Source organism: Trichosurus vulpecula, chromosome 9 (genome assembly GCF_011100635.1).
Source record: "Trichosurus vulpecula isolate mTriVul1 chromosome 9, mTriVul1.pri, whole genome shotgun sequence".
NCBI lineage: Eukaryota > Metazoa > Chordata > Mammalia > Diprotodontia > Phalangeridae > Trichosurus > Trichosurus vulpecula.
In genome coordinates, this window is record NC_050581.1 from 118,054,547 (window position 1) to 118,074,400 (window position 19,854).

Consider the following 19,854-nt stretch of genomic DNA (forward strand, 5'->3'; position numbering starts at 1 on the left):
CTGCCAATGGCCAGTGCTTTACCACAATGTTAATTCTTCCTTGGTCCAGTCCTCTCCAACTGTCATCACCATCACCACCACAACCAAGTCATTACCTAAACTACTCAATAACCTTACAACTAACCTTCAATTTGCCCTTTCATGTTCACCCTCCAGCCACTACCAGTTGCCCCCTTCCTTACCCACATAAATGGCTTGCTTTTCCCTAAGTTTACTAAAACATAGGTGTAACATAGTGCCTTCTCTTTCTCTCACACAGTTAAACTTTTGGAAGTACTTTTACATGTGTTCTCGTATTGGTACTCATAATATTCTGTAAGGTAAATGATCCTCTTTTTATAAGCATGGAAGCTAAGACGCAGAGAAGTGTACGTTTTTAAAATAACTTCTAAATGTATTCCTCAGGTAAATGATTTCTGATGCTTCTCTGTGGCATGGAGGTATCTTGGGTTCTCAAAGGCCATGCTCATTCAGTCAGGTCCTCTGAAGCCAGAAAGACCTCTCATGTTGGCATGCTGATGGATTTTGTTTCTCTCAAGAGGGCCATCCCTCCTTAAATGGGGAGAGGCTTCTCAGCAGAGAGTTTGGTCAGGGAATAGCTTTTTTTTTTTTTTTTTGGCTATTCCTGAGAACAGCTCATGAAACAACTCAGGAAAACTATCTGTTGCATGGTATAGAAGAATTGGGATCCTCATGAATCGAAGGAGTGCTGACCTCCATGATTTCATGGATTGTTGAAGGTTTTTTTAAATATAAAATTCATTAATTTCAACAAGTAGGAAATAAGGAATAAAATTCCATTTAAACTTTTCCCTGTGTTCCTCACCAATTTCTCTTCTGTCTCTATTTCAAATTCTACCAACATTGAAGAGGAGGCAGGGAGAAGTTTTGAAGGGGATAGTGCAGAATCACAAAGGACCTGACACCAGCCATGAACTTTGAAGGATATTTGGAGATGTATAGTAAGAGGTAGAGGTGAGGTGGTAGAGCCTTTCAGATGTGGCACCCAAGTCAGTACAGAGGCATGGACAGAGGGAATGACAGAGAGTTCAGAGAACAGATAGGAGGACATGATATGAAATTAGACTGTAAAGGTAGAGGAAAACAAGATCATAGAGGACTTTAAATGCCAGGCTGAAGAGCTTGTTTTATCCTGGAGGCCATAAGGAGCTGCCAAAGAGGTTTCAGTTGGGGAGCGAAGTGATTAGACTTTTATCTAAGGAATATTAATTAGCTAGTTTCATGCTGGTTGGATTGAGGAGGAAAAAGGACTGGAAGGAAGAGGCCAGTTAGAATAATAATAGTAATAGCTAGTATTTATATAGCACCTATTATGTATCAGGCACTATACTAAGTGCTCTATAAATACCTTGTTTGATCCTTACCACAACCCTGGGAGGGAGGTGCATTTATCATCCCCATTTAACAGATGAATTAACTGAGGTGCCCTGATGAAGACTCACCCACCCAGGGGCACACAAGCTAATCAGTGTCAGGCCAAGTTTGAACTCAGGTCTTCCTGACTCCAAGCGCAGTGCTCTATCCACCTTGCCACCTAACTGCCTCTGTTGAAATAGGCGAGGTAACAGGTGATGAATTTAGGTTAGTAGCTATTCAAGTAGAGAAAAGGGATTGAATGTGAGATGTTTTGAAAATAGAACTGATGACTTGGTAACAGAAAGAATGATTCTCGGGCTGTGAGCCTGGGTGACTGGAATAATGGTGGTAACCTTAATAGAAATAGGAAAATTTGGAGGAGAGATGGGTTTGGGGAAAAATATGAATTCCATTTTGGGAATGTTGACTTTGAAATGCCAGTAGGGCATCCAGGAGATGTCCAGTTTGTAAAAACTGGAGCTTGAGAAAAATGAGGACTAAGCATAGAGATTTGGGAGTTCACTACATATAGATGATATTTGAGCCTATGGAAGCTAATGAGATAGTATATTCTAATTTTTTCTTCACTTGGTATTAATTCCCGTAAACCAACATACTTCTGTGTATTCCTTCCTATTTTTCATTGTTTAGTGCTTAAAGCAGAGTGCCTGGCACGTCGTAAATGCTTAATAAATACTGGATGACTGACTTTATGACGCAGTAATAATACCTTGCATTGCTCTAACACATTTGTTTACAATTTACCACATAAATCATTTGTAGCTTTTCTTGTTACAAACAAGGCTCAGAGAAGTCAGATGTGTTGCCCAAACTCTCAGTTAGTGGCAGGAAAGAGACTGGCACCCATGTTTCCTGCTTTATCCTGACTCTGGTACTTAGTAAGTCACAACCTTTCTGAACCTGTTTCCTCATCTGCAAAATGAACAGGATGGATTAGATCAGGAGTTCTTAACTTTGTGTCATGGACCCCTTTGGCACTTCTTCAGCTTATAGATCCCTTCTCAGAATAATGTTTTTAATGAGTAAAGTAAAATACAGAGGATTATTAAGGAAACCAATTGTATGAAAATAAAGATGTAATTCTCTGAAATGTCTGTAGACTCCTGGTTAAGAAGCCCTCGATGAGATGATCTCTAAGGGTTCTTCTAGCTTTAAATTCTTTCGTCTTGTGAATCCTACCCCAGGGTGAGTTATACTACATGTTTCACCTTTAGTAAACATCTACTTTGTGCTGGGCATTCCTGTCCCTGAGAGGGAAGCAGGCAATGGGACCAGCCAGTCTGGTCTCCCTGGCCCTCAACATGCTTTACAGATCACACTCCTGGCTCACCACTTTTGTTCTCCCAACACCTCTTCCCCTAACCAAATTTACCCATCCTTTAAAGGCCCACTTCAGATACCACCTCCTCTAGGAAGCCTTTCGGGATTGCACCAGCCTTCCCTGGTTTGCTGTTCCTGAGCTCTATTGTCCTCATAGTTTGTAACCCCCGATTTCACAATCTACTTAGTCCTGCATGTTCCTGAGCTCTATTGTCCTCATAGTTTGTAACCCCCGATTTCACAATCTACTTAGTCCTGCATTGTTATATTCCCTTAACCATTCCTGCCATGAGTTTTGCCTTTCCTGCTAGATTGTGAGTCCCCCCTCTTCACCCTACATGGGCCTCTTCTTTGCTCTTTTTCTGTCTCCTTCCCTACCTTCACCTAAACAATCTGAGCACACAAGTGAATCCATGTGGATTACAGTGAATTGGGCTCTGGGTTTGGTGTCAAAAAGACTTGCTTAAATCCTGGCTCTTCCATTTATGAGCTGTATGACCTTTGGCAAATCCCTTAACTTCTCTTAGTTTCTCCATGTGGAAAATGAGGGGGTTGCACAGTTGATTTCTAAGGTGCCTTCTATGATTTTGCTGACTGTGATCAACTCTATCCCCCTTCTACCTAGTCTAAAATTAGACTACTCATAGGCTAATTGCACTGGACACTGCCTTTCAGGAAAAAAAAAATCAGTGATGTGTGTATGTATAAACATATGTATACACACACACACATATAAAAGGCATCCATGGTACAAGGCTCTGTGCCCTAGTGACCTGAGGGATCACAGACACCTAAGGCCTTCAGACCTCAGTTATCTAGTCCAACCGGTCCATCCTACTCTTTCACATTTCTTGTGGTTTAGGATTGTTTTCTTAGAAGCAAAATGTTGTCCTGCACCATCTGCTCTTTGCTTCTAGTTCTGTCCTAGCAGGACCAGTGGATTTCTAGTTCTTCTATGTTGTTGTTCAGTCATTTCGGTCACATCCAACTCCTCATGACCCCATTTGGAGTTTTCTTGGCAGAGGTAGCTTGCCATTTCCTTCTCCATTTTATAGATGAAGAAACTGAGGCAAATAGGGTTAAGTGACTTGCCCAGGGATACCCAGCTAGTAAGTGTCTGAGGCCTGATTTGAACTGAGGACGATGAATCTTCCTGATTCCAGCCTTCCTGCTCTATTCACTGCACCACTTAGCTGTCCTGTGATAGCCCTTCAAATTCTTGAAGATATTGATCATATCTCCCTAGTCTGCTCTTTTAAAAAACCCCAAAAACCAATTACTATTTTTTATTCTGAACCTTAAGCACACAAAAAAACCATTTTTAAGCACAAAAAGATTCTATATGAAATTGAATCTCCCTTTCATACTATTTGCTCTTAAAAATAAAAGCATATAGGGGGGCGGAGCCAAGATGGCAGCTGAAAAGCAGGGACTAGCATGAGCTCCCTGCCGAGTCCCTCCAAAAACCTATAAAAAATGGCTCTGAACCAATTCTAGAACTGCAGAACCTACAAAAGAGCATAGGGAAGCAGGGCTCCAGCCCAGGACAGCCTGGATGGTCTCTGGGTGAGGTCTATCCCACACAGAGCTGGGAGCGGAGCCCAGCCCAGCGTGGGCGGCACAGACCAACCAGACCAGGAGCTGGGTAGAGCATGCCCTAGCGCCCTGAATCAGTGAGCTGCAGCAGTTACCAGACTTCTCAACCCACAAACACCAAAGACAACAGAGAAGGTTACTGGGAAAAGCTGCAGGAGTGGAAGGAGTTCGTGGTTTGGCTACCACCCCAGGGGCAGCAGAGGTGGGGCAGCTACAGAACTACAGCTGCAGTTGCTTCCAGCCCCAGGCCCACCCGGTGGGAGAAATTAAGTGGCGGATCAGAGCTGGAGTGCAGAGCCTGCTGAAGATCCAAGTCCAGTCCGGTTTGGGGGTTCTTGGGGAAGGAGGAGTGCTGGTGTGGCAGAGCTGGCGCATGCCCCCAAGCTTGGAACATAGAACTCTTTAGTCTACAAGCAGTCATACCCTGCTGAAAAACTCAAGGGTCAAGTTAGTTGGTTGGGAATATGGCCAGGCAGCGAAAGCACACCCAGATTCAGTCTCAGACTTTGCATTCTTTCTTTGGTGACAAAGAAGACCAAAACATACAGCCTAAAGAAGACAACAAAGTCATAGAGCCTACAACAAAAGCCTCCAAGAAAAACATGAACTGGTCCCAGGCCATGGAAGAGCTCAAAAAGGATTTGGAAAAGCAAGTTAGAGAAGTAGAGGAAAAATTGGGAAGAGAAATGAGAAGGATGCGAGAAAACCATGAAAAACAAGTCAATGACTTGCTAAAGGAGACCCAAAAAATGCTAAAAAATACACTGAAGAAAACAACACCTTAAAAAATAGACTAACTCAAATGGCAAAAGATCTCCAAAAAGCCAATGAGGAGAAGAATACCTTGAAAGGCAGAATTAGCCAAATGGAAAAGGGGGTCCAAAAGACCACCGAAGAAAATACTACCTTAAAAATTAGATTGGAGCAAGTGGAAGCTAGTGACTTTATGAGAAATCAAGATATTATAAAACAGAACCAAAGGAATGAAAAAAATGGAAGACAATGTAAAATATCTCATTGGAAAAACCACTGACCTGGAAAATAGATCCAGGAGAGATAATTTAAAAATTATTGGACTACCTGAAAGCCAAGATCAAAAAAAGAGCCTAGATATCATCTTTCAAGAAATTATCAAGGAGAACTGTCCTGATATTCTAGAGCCACAGGGCAAAATAGAAATTGAAAGAATCCACCGATCGCCTCCTCAAATAGATCCCAAAAAGAAATCTCCTAGGAATATTGTCGCCAAATTCCAGAGCTCCCAGATGTTTTAATACTCCAGCTAGCAGCTCCTGTGGGGGCGTAAGATCCCCTTACAGCCAGCACCCAGGAGGCCGCTGGCACACTGGGAAAGCACAGGTTCTTTTTATCTGCTTAAACAAGGAAAGCATGGTGAAGGGGTTGACCAGCTTACTTTAATCCAGCATTCAGTTAGCATACAGACAACATTCATTTAGTTCAGGGGAAAAACGCCAGCATTCAGTTAGCATTCAGTTAGTTCAGGGGAGCATACAGACAAGCATCAAGAGACAGACCAAATACAGATTCATTCACTTCAGGGGAAAAAGCCAGCACCCTGAGGTTCAGAACATTCATTTAGTTCGGGGGAAACGAACCAGCACCCCGAACTTCAAAACAAAATACAAACAAATTACAAATATCAGCAGACAGACCCAATACAATTCATAGTTACCAACATCTGGGCTCAGCCCAAGAGCAAGGGCTGACCCAGAGTCACGCTTGCCACTGCTCCCGCGCCAACCGGAAAAGGAAAGAGGAATCTTGAAGCCGTCTTCTCCCCTCTTATAGAGTTTTTGACATCAAGTGCCACCTGAATGACCAGGGCCAATTGGTTCTTGAGTTGGCCCCTTCCCCTAGGTTAACATCCAATAGGGCGTGGCTCTGGAGTCAACACCTCCCCTCAGCCAGCCCCATGACTCATCACACAGGAAGTTCTCTGCTCACAGGCATGGGTCTCTGGGCTTCATGCCCCGGAAGAGGAGCACCAGGCCCAGCACCCAATGAGATAAACTGAGCCACCCAAAGAAAACAAAGGCCATTCTGGCCACACCAGATCAAGGAGAAAATATTGCAAGCAGCCAGAAAGAAACAATTTGAGTATTGTGGAAACACAATCAGAAGGGCTTGGAATACGATATTCCAGAGGTCAGTGGAGCTAGGATTAAAACCAAGAATCACCTACCCAGCAAAACTGAGTATCATGCTCCAAGGCAAAATATGGATTTTCAATAAAATAGAGGACTTTCAAGCTTTCTCAGTGAAATGACCAGAGCTAAATAGAAAATTTGACTTTCAAACATAAGAATCAAGAGAAGCATGAAAAGGTAATCAAGAAAAAGAAATTGCAAGGGACTTACTAAAGCTGAACTGTTTTGTTTACATTCCTACATGGAAAGATGATATGTATGATTCAGGAGACCTCAGTATTAGGGTAGCTGAAGGGACTATTCATATATATATATGTTTATGTATATATATGTGAGTGTGTATGTATGTATATATGTATGTGTATAGAGAGAGAGAGAGTGGGCACAGGGTAAGTTGAAGATGAAGGGAAGATAAAAGAAATAAAATTAAGGGATGAGAGAGGAATATATTGAGAGAGGGAGATAGGGAGAGATAGAATGGGGTAAATTATCTCCCATAAAAGTGGCAAGAAAAAGCAGTTCTATAGGAAGGGAAATCAGGTGAGGGGGAGTGAGTGAATCTTGCTCTCATCAGATTTGACCTGAGGAGGGAATACCATACATACTCAATTGGGTAACTTACCCCACAGGAAAAAAGGAGGAAGAAGATAAAAAAAAAAAGGGGGGAATGATAGAAGATGGGGGTGGAGGTAATCAAAAACAAACACTTTTGAAAGGGGACAGGGTCAAGGGAGAAAATTCAATAAAGGGGGATAGGTTAGGAAGGAGCAAAATATAGTGAGTTTCACAACGTGAGTATTGTGGAAGGGTTATACATAATGATACGCATGTGGCCTATGTTGAATTGCTTGACTTCTTAGCGAGGGTGGGTGGGAAGAGAAGAGGGGAGAGAATTTGGAACTCAAAGTTTTAAAAACAGATATTCAAAAACAACAACAAAAAAGTTTTTGCTTGCAACTAGAAAATAAGATACATAGGCAATGGGGCATAGAAATTTATGTTGCCCTACAAGAAAGAAAGGGAAAAGGGGATGGGAGGGGTATGGGGTGACAGAAGGGAGGGCTGACTGGGGAACAGGACAACTAGAATATATGCCATCTTAGAGTGGGGGGGAGGGTAGAAATGGGGAGAAAATTTGTAATTCAAACTCTTGTGAAAATCAGTGCTGAAAACTAAATATATTAAATTAAAAAAAGAAAATAGCTAAGTCATTCACAGCTGTTTATCAAAAAAAAAAATAAAAGCATATAATAAATTGTACATGTTGCTTTCAAAACAGTGCTTATCTGTGCTTCTGGACTTCCGTTCTGTGCATTTCTTATTTTTTATTTTTTTTTATTTTTTCCCCATTTAATAGTATTTTTTCCAATTACATGCAAAGATAGTTTTCAATCTTCATTTTTTAATAAGATTTTGACTTCCAAATTTTTTCTCCCACCATCTTCTCCTCCCCTGTCCCCAAGATAGCAAGCAATCTGATAGAGTGTTCTGTGCATTTTAAAAAAATGTATTTCAATGCCCCTCTTTTTTTGGCATCACTACGGACAACCACCACCACTCCCGATTAAAAACTGAGAGAAAGAAAAAAAAATCCTTGTCACAAGTAAACGCAGTCCAAAAACATATTCCTCTATACTATGTATCCATTACTTCTCTGTCAGGAGGTGCATTAAAGTTGCTTCATCATAGGACCTCTAGAAACAGTTGGGTCATTTCATTGATCAGAGTTTTTAAGTCTTTCAACATTGTTTCTTGTTTGTTTTTTATAATGTCCTTGTATAAAGACTTCTGATTCTGCTCGCATCACTGCATCCCTTCAAGTTACCCAGGATTCTCTGAAAATGTATTTTAGGCCATTTTTTATATTGTAATAATGTTACATTTTTACACTAAAATTTGTTCAGCTGTTCACCAGTTGTCAGAGGCAATCTAATAGTCTAATTATAGTCTCATAGTCTAGTTGAAAATGCCTCCGGACTTTTAATCCCCCAGTCATCTCCAGGCTAAGCATCCCTAGCTCCTTCAGCCAGTTATATGGCATGTTTTCCAGTATGCACACTAGTCTGATCATGCACCTCTAGATACACTCCAGAATGTATCTATGTCCTTCCTAAAGTGTGGCCTCCAGAGCTGAGCACTGTACTCCAGGTATGGCTTCACTAGGACATAGTACAATGAGACTATCACCTTTTTGTTTCGGTTTGGTTTGGGGTTTTTTTTTTGGAGGCAATTAGTGTTAAGTAATTTGCCCAGGGTCGCACAAGCTAGTAAGTGTTTGAGGTCACATTTGAACTTGGGTCCTCTTACCTCCTGGGCCAGTGCTCTATCCACTTCAACACCTAGCCTCTCCACCATCACTTTCTCTTGCCTCTCGGTGCAATTTAGGATAGCATTACCTTTTTCGGTCATCCTTTTTGGAGAGGAAGCAGGGGACTTAGTGAAGATGGGGCCACTCTCAGAGACTGGAAGACCAGAGTTCAAGTTGTGCCTGACACCTACCAGAGCTGTTACCGTAGGCAGATCTTCTAGGACTCCAGACACTAAACCTTCAGGCCTTGTAACCTCAGTGTTATCCTTGACCCCCTCGCTTTCCCTCACCTCACATAGTCATTTGTCAAATGTTACTGTTTCTACCTTCACAGTATCTCTTGGACTCATCCTTTTTTCTCTACTCACAGTCACCACCCTAGTTCAGGTCCTTATCACCTCTTGACTGGACCATCGCAACTGCTCCCTATATGGTCTCTTTGCCTCAAGTCTCTCCCCACTCCAATTCTTCCTCCACACGGCTACCAAAGTGATTTTCTTTAAGCGCAAATTTGACCATGTCATTCCTCTACTTAACAAATGCTAGTAGCTCTGTGTTGCCTCTAGGATCAAATATCAACACCTTGGTTTGGCTTTTTTAGAAAACAGATGGATATGTTTTGTTTTTACATAACACATTTCCCTCTGTATTCCTCTTCTTTCCATACAAAAGATTTTTTAAAAGATAAAAAAAATCGACAAAACCTATGAGCATATGTAAACAATCTGACATCATATGCAATGTTCCACACCGGTTGATCCCCACCTCTGCAAAAGAGCAGGGAAGGTGTCTTCTCACATCTCTTCTATGGGCACAAGCTTGTTCATTAAAATTTATTGATATTCAGATTCATTTGTTCTATGGTGGCTGTCCTTTCCATATACGTCCTTGTAGTAGTCATTGTGTATATTGTTTTCCTGGCTCAGCTTAGTTCACTTTGCATCATCTATTTGGCTTTTAAAACATTCACAACCTGGCCCCAGTTCGTGTTTCCAGCCTTATTATACGTGATTCTTTTTCTTGCACTCATCAATCCAGCCAAACTGACCTGTGCTGTGTCCCTCACATGTGGCACTCCCATCTCCTGTGTCTTCCTGAAAGTTGACTGTTCCCAAAACCAGGCATGTATTCCTTCCCCTCTTCACTAAAGCCTTTGATTCCTTCAAGATGGAGTTCAGTCATTTCCTTCTCCACAAAGCATTTACTGGTCCTTGAAATTGCTAGTGCCTCATTCCTTAATTACCTTATATTTAACCATCTTGTATTAATTTTGTATTTATTCTGTATCAACTTATATATGTACATATTTCCCATGTTATCTCTACGTGGAACATAAACTTGAGAAAAGATTGTTTGATTTTTTTGTCTTCATATCCTCAGCGCCAATTACTGTTATTACCTAGCACATAGTTGTGTGGTTTGTCCTTTGTTCTCAAAGAGGACCATGACATTAGGAAGATGATGCCATGACTTGCAAGTGAATTGAATTTAAGTGAGGGAGGGCTGTGCAAAGTCACCAGCCTCACTTTTTCCCCCAGAGCCAGCTGGGTCCAGTGGCTAGATATAAATCAGGACAACTAGAGATGGCTCAGGATGCAGTGGGAAATGTTGGCCTAAAGCCTTTTCAAGTTCTCACTTTGACTGAGGCAACACCCATTCAATGAATAGAGCTGTTTAAGTAGTGAGTCAAGGGATGACCCCTTTAATAAAAATTTTAAAAAAAAATTGAACTGGGAGAAGACCCTCAGGGTTTTTGGCCAAAAGAGAAACAATATTTACATTCACTCTGAGCAATCAGGCCCCCCCCAAAATAATCATTAAGTAGTGCTTGGGCAGGGAGCTATTGTTGGCCAATCCATGAGAGCCAGAGTGAGTTGGGTTTTAGGCATGGTGTTGAGTTTAGACATGGCTAGAAAGAAATCTAGCCAGTAAACCCCAAGGTATGTTTCAGCCATCAAAATTTACCTTCCTTTGGGCAGAGCACCCGCAGGTAAGGGCATGATACTTCATGTGGAGAGAGGAGAAGCAGGCAGCACATTGTAAGTGCTTGATGGATACTTGCTTGGCTAATAAAAACAGTCGGAAGCCCTGGACAAATCTTTGGGGGACTCTATGGGGAATCAAACTGTGCTTCCTTCCCTTAGTCTTTTAATAAAAGGAAGGTAAAAAAAAATGAACACAAGTAACCACAATCTGCCTGTGGGAGTGCCACAGAGACATAAAGGCATGAATATTCAGAGGAGAAAAGAAGAGATTCCTGGAGGATTTGGTATTTGAGTTGTCTTGAAAAAGTGTGTAACTAAGGGATGACAAATCCCCAAGGTGGAGGAGTTGCAGTCCCATCCCCCCTCATGTCCCCCAGCTTTTTCAGTGGGAGACTGGTGGAGGACACGTTTTTTGGACGGAAAGGAAATCACACTAATGTTAGGGTCATATCCCATAAGGCCTGTTGGGGTTTGGTGGGGGGGAGGTCAATTCCTGGAGTGCAAGAGCCTTGGACTTGAAGTCAGGAGAGACCTGGCGATTAAAAAGCAAGTATTCAGCGCCTATTTCATGTGCCAGGCATTGCACCACAGGGCAGGGGATACAAACAGTTTTATATAGCACCGGCTCTCAAGTTTACATTCTATTGAAGGCTGGGGTGAGGGAAGAGGGAGGAGTTGTGCATAACTAACAAGTACAAGATAATTGGGGGAGGGTAGAGAGAGCCTGGGGGAGAGGGGAGTAGTTAAGAGAACTGGCCAAAAGACCTGGGCTCAAGCCTATACTAGCTGGGTGATTCCAAGTTGGACGCTTTCGCCAGATCCATGCCGCAGGCAACACTAAATTGCAGATTGGGTTCTGGTCTGCGTTGGTGGACGGAGTTTTCTTTCTGGGCAACTCCCTACACCAGTGAAATCATGGGTCCGGACAAAAAATAAACAGTGGCTGGGGGTACGCTTGCCCCTGAGGGATCAGGGAAGGCCTCTTCAGGCGATGGTATTAGAGTAGGGCTCTGAAGGGAGAAGGAATTTTGAAAGGCTCGGGTGAGGAGGGAGTGCATTCCAGGCGCGGGGGGGCAGCCTATCCAAAGGCGCAGAGAGGAAAGTCAGCGCGGCGGGACAGAAGCGGGTGGGGAAGATGCCTGGAAAGGCCACTTTCTAGGGGTGGGACGGCATTTCTGCGAGCCTCAGTTTGCTACCAGAAGATAAGGACACACCGCAGGAGGGTAGGACCTGGTAAACCTTTCGCACACACCTCCGCAGTGAGTTACTTCCTAGCCCCTCCCTTTCATCGCTGCGCCCCGCCCCCCTCCCCAACGTGGGCAGTGCCGGCTGGCCAGCTGCTGCTCCACGATGCCTCCGCTAGGGGACGCAGCGCCACCACCGCCACTCTGATCGTGCCCGGACCGGGCCAGCTTGGGGTGCCCGCCCCCTCCTCCTCCCTCCACCCCTCTGCCTGGGGTCCCACGTTCGCTCGGACTGACCGAGGAAGGGGCGGGGAAGGAAGGGCAGCCCCTGGCCTCGCTCCCCGTGCCGCTGCCCCTTTGGCGGCTGCCCTGGGTTCGGTCGGCCCATTTCTCCCGCGGTCGGCCAGAGCCACGCCCCCTCACTGGCCAGCCCCGCCTTCCTGCGTGGGAGACGAAGGGTTAAGGCGCTGGATGGTTTCCCCCAAGCTGGCGAAAGCGGGGCGGGGGGGGCCCTTCTGGGGAGGGGGCGGGTCCGTCCCCCGGCCCCTCCCCCCGCTCCCCTCCCCTCCCGAACGGTTCGGGGCTGCGGGCTGGTGCCGAGAGGAGCCAGCGGCCAGCACCGAGCTCGGAGCCGGAGCCTGGGCAGCAGTCGGGGCCGGAGTCGGGTTCGGCGTGGTGACCGCCCGCCGGGCCCGGCCCCCTCTTCGGGCGGCTGAGCCGGGACCCTCGGGTAAGTGCCGGCCCAGGGAGGGCGAGGGGCACTTGGGGGAAGTTGGCGGCGAGGCGCTGGAGCCACGCTCCTGGCCCTCGGCCGCCCGGCCCGGGACTGCGGGGTCTGGAAGGCGCAGGCGTCCGCGGCGGGACAGGAAGTTTGGGCAGAGCCGGGAGAGTGTCCGGCCGGAGCCGAGGAGCCTTCCATGGGAGGGGGAGGAGGGTTGGGCGGGGCGCACAGCCAGACCCCCCCGCATTCCTTCCTGCCCCCTACCTGGAAGGCCCTGATGGGGCCCTGGGGATGCTGGGAGGGTAGGGGTCCCAAGTGCATTCCCCCCTTCCCCCAAGTCAAGCGCCCGGATTCTCCGGCCGATTTCATCTGGAGGCCCTTTGCCAACCCTCCTGCTTCTCTGTCACCTACCTCTTTTACTGCATGATTCAGGTGGTGGTGTGGACAGAACCCTGGACCGGGAGTTAGGTCACCTAGGTTCTAGTCGCAGCGCTGTCATCAGTTTATTGTGTGACTTAGGACAAATCACTTCTCTGTTGTGGACCCCTATTTCTTTATCTGTAAAATGGGTTGGCTGGACTAGCAGTCCTCTAAGACCCTTTCTGATTTTTATATTCTGATTCCTTTCTAGGTAAAGGTGCATCCTCTCCCCTTTAGTCCTCCCCAGAGTCAGCACTGGGCTGAGAAGCTTGTTCTCTGCCCCCTGGAGATCAGAAAGCCACCGACAGACTGTCTCATCCTTAGGCTCAGCCTCGGTAACTGGAAATGCTTTTCTGCGACCCCTGCTGAGCTCCTTAGTCTTGTCTTTTCCTTAAGGGAGCACCCACTGGCCCCAAAGACTAGGAAACTGGGGGGAAGGGTCATCAGGGACTGACTGGGTCATGGCCCTGGGCCAGCAGCCACTTCTAGTGCCCCCCAAGTGAGCAGCCAGCTATGGCCACCAGTGGTGCCCGAACCTTTGTTTGGCATGTGTTCCCGGCCATGCCCACATGTCGGGTGTACTGCACACCTGCTTACCAGGATGGGCACCTTTTTGTGCTGGGTGGATGCAGCCGGGCAGGACTGCCTTTGGGCACAGCAGAGTTGCTGGATGTAGCTTCCCACAAGTGGCTTTCACTGCCGCCACTGCCCACACCCAGAGCTGGTGCAGCTGCACTAGCTCTAGGCAAGCAGGTGTTCGTGATTGGAGGCATGGATGCTGGGCAGAGCCCCCTGGCTTCTGTGGAGGCTTACCACACGGACGAAGGCCGATGGGAGCTTCGAGCTGCCCTGACACAGCCAGCCATGGGCATCTCAGCCTTGGAGAGGGGTGAGCAGGAGCTTGGGTGTGGGAGGGGTGATCTGGGGATAGTTGCATGACCCTGGAGAAAGAGCGAAAGGCTTGCTGGACCTCCAAAGGAGATGGAATGTGACCCTTGGATTTCAAGATCATGGGGGAGTGTGATCAAGCACAGGATAATCCCGAGGCAGTGGGTTATAACAGAATCCTGGATTTGGAATCAAAAAAACCTGAGTTTCAATTCCTCCTCTTTCAGTTAATATCTGTTTGACCTTGGACAAGTGATTTCTTTTCTCTAGATCTGTTTTCATTTCTATAAAATGAAGGGATCAGACTATATGATGGCTAAGGTCCCCTCTAACTCTTAATCAATGATCCTAGGAAAGTAACTCCGAGGGGCCCTGTAGGGGAAAGAGGGAACAGTTAGGATCTGAGGTTCCTAGTGGATACCAAGGGGATCCACTTTTCCAACCCCTAACTCATACCCCATTTTTGCCTCTTTCCTAACATACTGCATGGGCTCTCTGGCTCTCTTGTGGTTTCTGTTTCTCTGCTTTTCCCCCAGGTCACTTCCCCCCACCTTCACTCCAAGACAGGCATTTTGGTCTGGGTATTAAAAAAAGTGGCTATTGATTAAGCCTCTATGATGGTCAAGACTCTTGCTCTGTGTTAGGGCTGTTAATAGGGAAAATGACACCGTCCCTTCCCTCAAGAAGCTTGTAGTTTGGTGGAGAATGATGTGTACAAATAAATGTTATGAAAGGTAGGATTACGTGAGGAAAGGCTTCTTGAACAAGGCAGGCAGCACTTGAGTCCTGAAGAGTCTTAACGGATAAGAAGAAAGCATTCTGTGTGTGGAGAACTATAGTTCAGTGTAACAAACTTGAAGAGAATGTGAAAGGGAATGATAAAAAAAAAGTCTGAAACTCCTAAACTGCTAAGAACTAGAGCCTTCATGAAAGAGCTTCCCTGCTCCAGGGACCTGGACTGTAACTGGACCCCTACCAGATATCACCCTCAGACTTCCCCACAGCCACCATCCACCACCCACACACTTAGCCCATGGCCTTGGTCTACACAGCCCCCCTGGCAGGAGCTAGTATTCTGAGTGTAAGGCGGGGGGAGTGAGGCTCCAGCCATTTCTGGGTGACCGGGAGGCCGGACCAGCTTCAGGGAGGGCAGTCCTTCCATTCAAGGGAAGGAGGGGGGCCTTCCTACTGGAGTAGATTGGCTTAAGTCTCCATTCTCCCCCCCCCCCCCCAAAATCAAACCTTTATTACTCATCTTAGGAGACATAAGGGCTGGGAATGCAGACAGCGGTGGCTCCCACAGTTATAAATAGGCTGAGAGGGAGGGGAACAAATGTGAAGACAGGCTAAGTGGAAGATTCCTGTCTAAAACCTAGAGTAATGAAATTGGAAGACCTCCTGCCTAGCTGATGTCCTTTCCCACCTCTGCCCTTCCACTAAGGGAAGCAAGACAGAAGGGAAGTGGGAAGAAGGGGGCCAGGGAGATGTGGCTAGATAAAAGTTCCAGCCAGACACCAGAGCTCTAGGGCCCTGGTGATTGTCACGGAAGCACCTGCAGATCCTCCCTACAGACCTTTGCCTCCTCTTCCTGTTCTGGCCCCTACAATGCCCTCCCTTCACACACACACACACACACACACACACTCACGCTAGGGGGGAAGGGGGGGGAATATTCCTGGAAACCAGAATCCTCTTTCCAAATATTCCTAAGCTGGAGTCCAGGAAAATGTTCCTGCTCAGCTGGGGCCAGGGCTAAGGATAATAGAGGTACCCAGGAATTCTCCCCCTACTCCTCAGTCTGATCAGTATATTAAGATACAATTCACAGCTGTTTTATTCTCCCTCTGTATTTAATTTGGATCCTATAATCCAGAGAAGCCTCCATATAGAGTTAACTCTACTTTGTTCCCCTCTTCCCTGACTTCAGCCCTCTACTGAGACCCCAGACCCACCTGCCCCCAACCTGAGCCCCCACATTGGGTCTCTCTATTCAGCAGCTTCTTCTCCACATCATTCATTGAGCACTCCATCCCCAGGTTTAGCCACCAATTTAGCCCCTGCCCTAGTCTGTCTCTCCCACAACCACCTCCCCTACTAAACTATCTCTTTCCCCAATGACCTCCCCCAGTTCAGAACCTTCCTTCCTAAACTGAACCCAGCCCCACCTCATCTCTATTTAGTTCCCTTACAATCTTCCTTCCCCTGACTGAGCCCCCTACTTACCCAAATACCTCTACCCACACTTATGTATGCCCTGGAGTTGGGGAGGCTTCTGGGCTGTGGATCTGACTGACTAGAGGCTTTGATGCTAGACTGGTTGCTATGGAGTCTCCAGGGAGACTGTGCCAGCTATTATAATTAGATTCCCCTGCTTTGTGCTCTTCCCAACTGAGAGAACCAAGGGGTGGGGGTGCCCGTTAGTGGCCCAGAGAGCAGATAGCAGCAGGGATCTCCCTCCTCATTCCTGTAGGGGCAGGGATTAATCTCAGGCTAGACAGAAAGGGGTAGGGAGTTGGACAGGAATGAACTGTTGATGACCTCCTGCTGATGGTGGTCCATCTCTTCTCTCTCCCTACCAGTTGTGGTGTCCCTGTCCCAAAGTTCTTCTTTTGTTCTGTGGTGAGTTTTGGGCTAACCAAAGTGGTTGCTGAGGGTTGCCCCATCTCAGAATAGGGTTAGTCTAGGCAAGCTTACCTCCAGGAATTTAAAGTCTGAAGCTGCCCCTCTCTCCTGCAGATGGTGTGGTGTATGCTCTAGGTGGGATGGGCTCAGATACAGCCCCACAAGCACTGGTGAGGATGTATGAACCTTCCAGGGACCGATGGCTCTCATTGCCCTCCATGCCCACACCCTGCTATGGGGCCTCTACATTCCTTCAGGGCAATAAGATCTTTGTTCTGGGTAAGTGGTTCCAGGTCTCAGGTTTGTGTGACTAGACTTAGGGACCAGCTTATGGCCACAGGACAGTTTTGGGTTGAGGCCAGGAAGGACTGGGACAGAGGACAAGGACCGTGTGACTGTCCTCAAAAGCATTGCTTTCATTTTTTCCTGTGGGCAGCAGAGGATGATGCAAATAATTGGGAATTGTATGATTTATGTGTGAGGAAAGGGACCAAGGGGTTGGGGGCTAAGAGGCTGAGACGGGACGGATGCCCTAGTCTGACTTCTCCTAGAATCTTTTCACTCTGTTTTCCAGGAGGCCGCCAGGGGAAGTTGCCTGTAACTGCCTTTGAGGTCTTTGACGTTGAGATGCAGAATTGGACTCGATACCCAAGTGTGCCCAGCCGGCGGGCCTTTGCTAGCTGTGCCATGGCAGAGGGCAGCTTCTTTAGCCTGGGGGGCTTGCAGCAGCCTGGACCCCACAACTTCTATTCCCGTCCACACTTTGTCAACACTGTGGAAATGTTTGACTCTGAGCAGGGTGAGTGCCAGGTCACTTGAGAGCTGAGAGTCTGAGTGCCCAGACCCTGATTCTTTCCCCTGGCCAGAGGGCATGGGCATTTCTGTTTAGATGTAAGTCTAAACTTGGACTTCAGGTCCATTTCAGTTCTCATTTAGGAGCCATAGCAGTGGTTTGAGAGTTCACACTGGTTTGATAGTACAGAGAAACTGTGCTATGTCTCCTGCAGGTGCCTGGACAAAGCTTCCTCGTTCTCTTCGAATGAGGGACAAAAGGGCAGATTTTGTGACTGGCTATCTTGGGGGCCGAGTCGTGGCAGTGGGAGGCCTTGGTGAGTATCCTTAGAGCCCTGGCCCTGTTTATTCTATCTCTAGGACTTGAGGTGGGAAGAGGGCAAGATTGTGGGAATAGTGACCACTAGACAAGTGAGTTTACCCCAGGGAGTAACAGTGATCACAGTGTTACAAGGAGTTACATTGATTACATCTGAAGCTTCGACACCGTCTCCCCAACTTTCTTGGTATCCCTTGGTGTATAAAGACATTTAATGGGGCTTCAGTTTACCTACGTGTAAAATGGGGGTGGTTAATTGCCTTACCAACTTCACAGAGATGGTTTGAGAATAACCTAATACATGGTGACTTTTAAAAACTCAAATATGAAATACATTTTCTTAGGGATCTTTGCTATGGTAGAGAGTTTTAAAAGAGAGGTGTCTTCTGAAGAAACTGAATATACTTTGCAGCGTTAATGAAGCTCCTCTGGGTGCAGGATTAGAGCATGATATAGTAGAAAAGACACAGAATTAGGAGCCCGGAGACCTAGGTTCTAAGTGTAACCATGGACAAATTACAGAACCTCCCAAAGGCTCACTTTCCTCATCTGTAAGATGGGGTCATCAGAATAATTGCTGCTTATTGCAACAGGGTTGTTGAGGAAAATACTTTGTAAACCTCGAAGCATCAAATAAAAGTAGTTATGAAACAAGAGGCTTGGGCTGGGTGACCTGTAAGGCCCCTATAGTCAATGTTCTTACTTTGACCTGGGTCAGGGTTGGTGTAGGTCAGATGCCACCATGTAGCCTATCCTCCTGGGGCTACCCTTGGCCCAAGAGCTCAGACTCTTCTCATCACACTGGATCTCTTTTCTCAAAGGTAACCAACCGTGTCCCCTGGGCTCTGTAGAAGGCTTCAGCCTGGCAAAGAGAAAATGGGAGGCACTGCCCTCAATGCCAACAGCTCGATGTTCCTGTTCCAGTCTCCAGGCCGGGCAGCAGCTTTTTGTCATTGGTGGAGTGGCCCAGGGCCCCAGTGGGGCTGTGGAGGCCTTGTGCCTACGGGATGGGGTCTGAAGATTGGCACAACCCCCTGATCAGATCTGCCCACCAAAGACCACAATGGCGGCTTCTGCAGAGATTGGGTGGTCGGGGCAGGGAGGAGTGTATACTGCTACCCTTGGCTCAGTGATGCTATTTTCCTGTCCATGTTTAGAACAAACTTTGGCTTTCAGAGGTAGGGAGTAGCGCAGGGACACAGAGCAGCCTCTCAGCAAGAGCTGAACCTGGGACGTATAACAATGGCCAAAGGGTTGGCCCCAGTGGTGAGATTGGCCCGCTACCATCTTAAGAGTATAGGGTGGGTAGGAGAGGAGGTGAGAGGAAGTCAAGCTGGCTACCCAGGGACTGAGCTCTCTTTGGCATTAACATGTCTTGAGTGCCAGGACTCCAGGGCTCCAACTTTTCTGGGAGTGAGAGGCCAATAGTTTCCTCCATATCCCTCCACTCCCTTTGCCCTTCCTCAATGAGGTCCCGACCCAGTTGGGTCACAGCAGGCAGTTGCTGTGGCCCTTAGTAGCTGTACCATCCCTGTGGGCCTAAGCTGAACAAGAGTCAGGAATAGCCCATGGGACCCAGTAAGAACTCCTCCCTAGTTTAGTGCCTACAAGGAGGTAGCCTGGCACACCTGCGCCTCCTGAATAAAGCTGGCCTTCACTGTAAACACCACACTGTAAACACATAACACTCAGTTGTGTTTGTGCTGAGGGAACAAAAGGCCTGTGGTTTGGGGAGGGGTACTCTTGGGTGGGAGAGAGTTTAGTTTTATCCTGCCCAAGGACCTCTCTTTGCTTAGTGTTGGGGGAAGGTGGAGAGAAGTGTGACTTGATGGGATTGGCACTGGTTAAGAGACGTTGGTTATAGTTCCCTATTCTACCAGTAGTTGTTGGGTGACTTTGAGCAAGTCACTTCAGCTAGTGCCTCAGCTTCCCCATCTGTGAAATGGGGATCTATAATAACCTGCCCTACCTACCTCACAGGGCTGTTGTGAGGCTCAAAGCTGTCATCGCGTGAAATATGAAAATCTACTGAAGTGCGTGGTAGTGTTGATTACTCTCTGAACTCTGCCTTTCTCCATTCTCTCCCAAGGACCAATCAAGGCGAGGACAACTAGAACCAGAAGCCTATTTCCT

General features: G+C 46.9%; 1 protein-coding gene across 2 annotated transcripts; it reads left to right on the forward strand.

Annotated features, from left to right (window-relative positions):
• Window positions 1-12,160: 12,160 nt before the first annotated feature.
• On the forward strand, window positions 12,161-19,754 carry KLHDC8B (kelch domain containing 8B). 2 transcript variants are annotated; one of them, XM_036737495.1, is made up of 6 exons: window positions 12,161-12,689; window positions 13,312-13,989; window positions 16,725-16,889; window positions 17,185-17,409; window positions 17,618-17,719; window positions 18,543-19,754. In XM_036737495.1, exons 2-6 carry the CDS (start codon window positions 13,614-13,616, stop codon window positions 18,737-18,739), a joined length of 1,065 nt encoding a protein of 354 aa, XP_036593390.1. In that variant the 5' UTR covers window positions 12,161-12,689; window positions 13,312-13,613; the 3' UTR covers window positions 18,740-19,754. The 2 variants fall into 2 exon arrangements, with proteins under 2 accessions (XP_036593390.1, XP_036593391.1); XM_036737496.1 differs by lacking the exon at window positions 12,161-12,689 and having other exon boundaries at window positions 13,208-13,989.
• Window positions 19,755-19,854: the final 100 nt, after the last annotated feature.

Coding starts and splice junctions, on each gene's coding strand:
- KLHDC8B (XM_036737495.1), top strand. CDS start 13,614: ATGGCCACCAGTGGTGCCCGAACCTTTGTTTGGCATGTGTTCCCGGCC. Junction 17,410..17,617: donor AATGTTTGACTCTGAGCAGG/GTGAGTGCCAGG, acceptor TGTCTCCTGCAG/GTGCCTGGACAAAGCTTCCT. Junction 17,720..18,542: donor CGTGGCAGTGGGAGGCCTTG/GTGAGTATCCTT, acceptor CTTTTCTCAAAG/GTAACCAACCGTGTCCCCTG.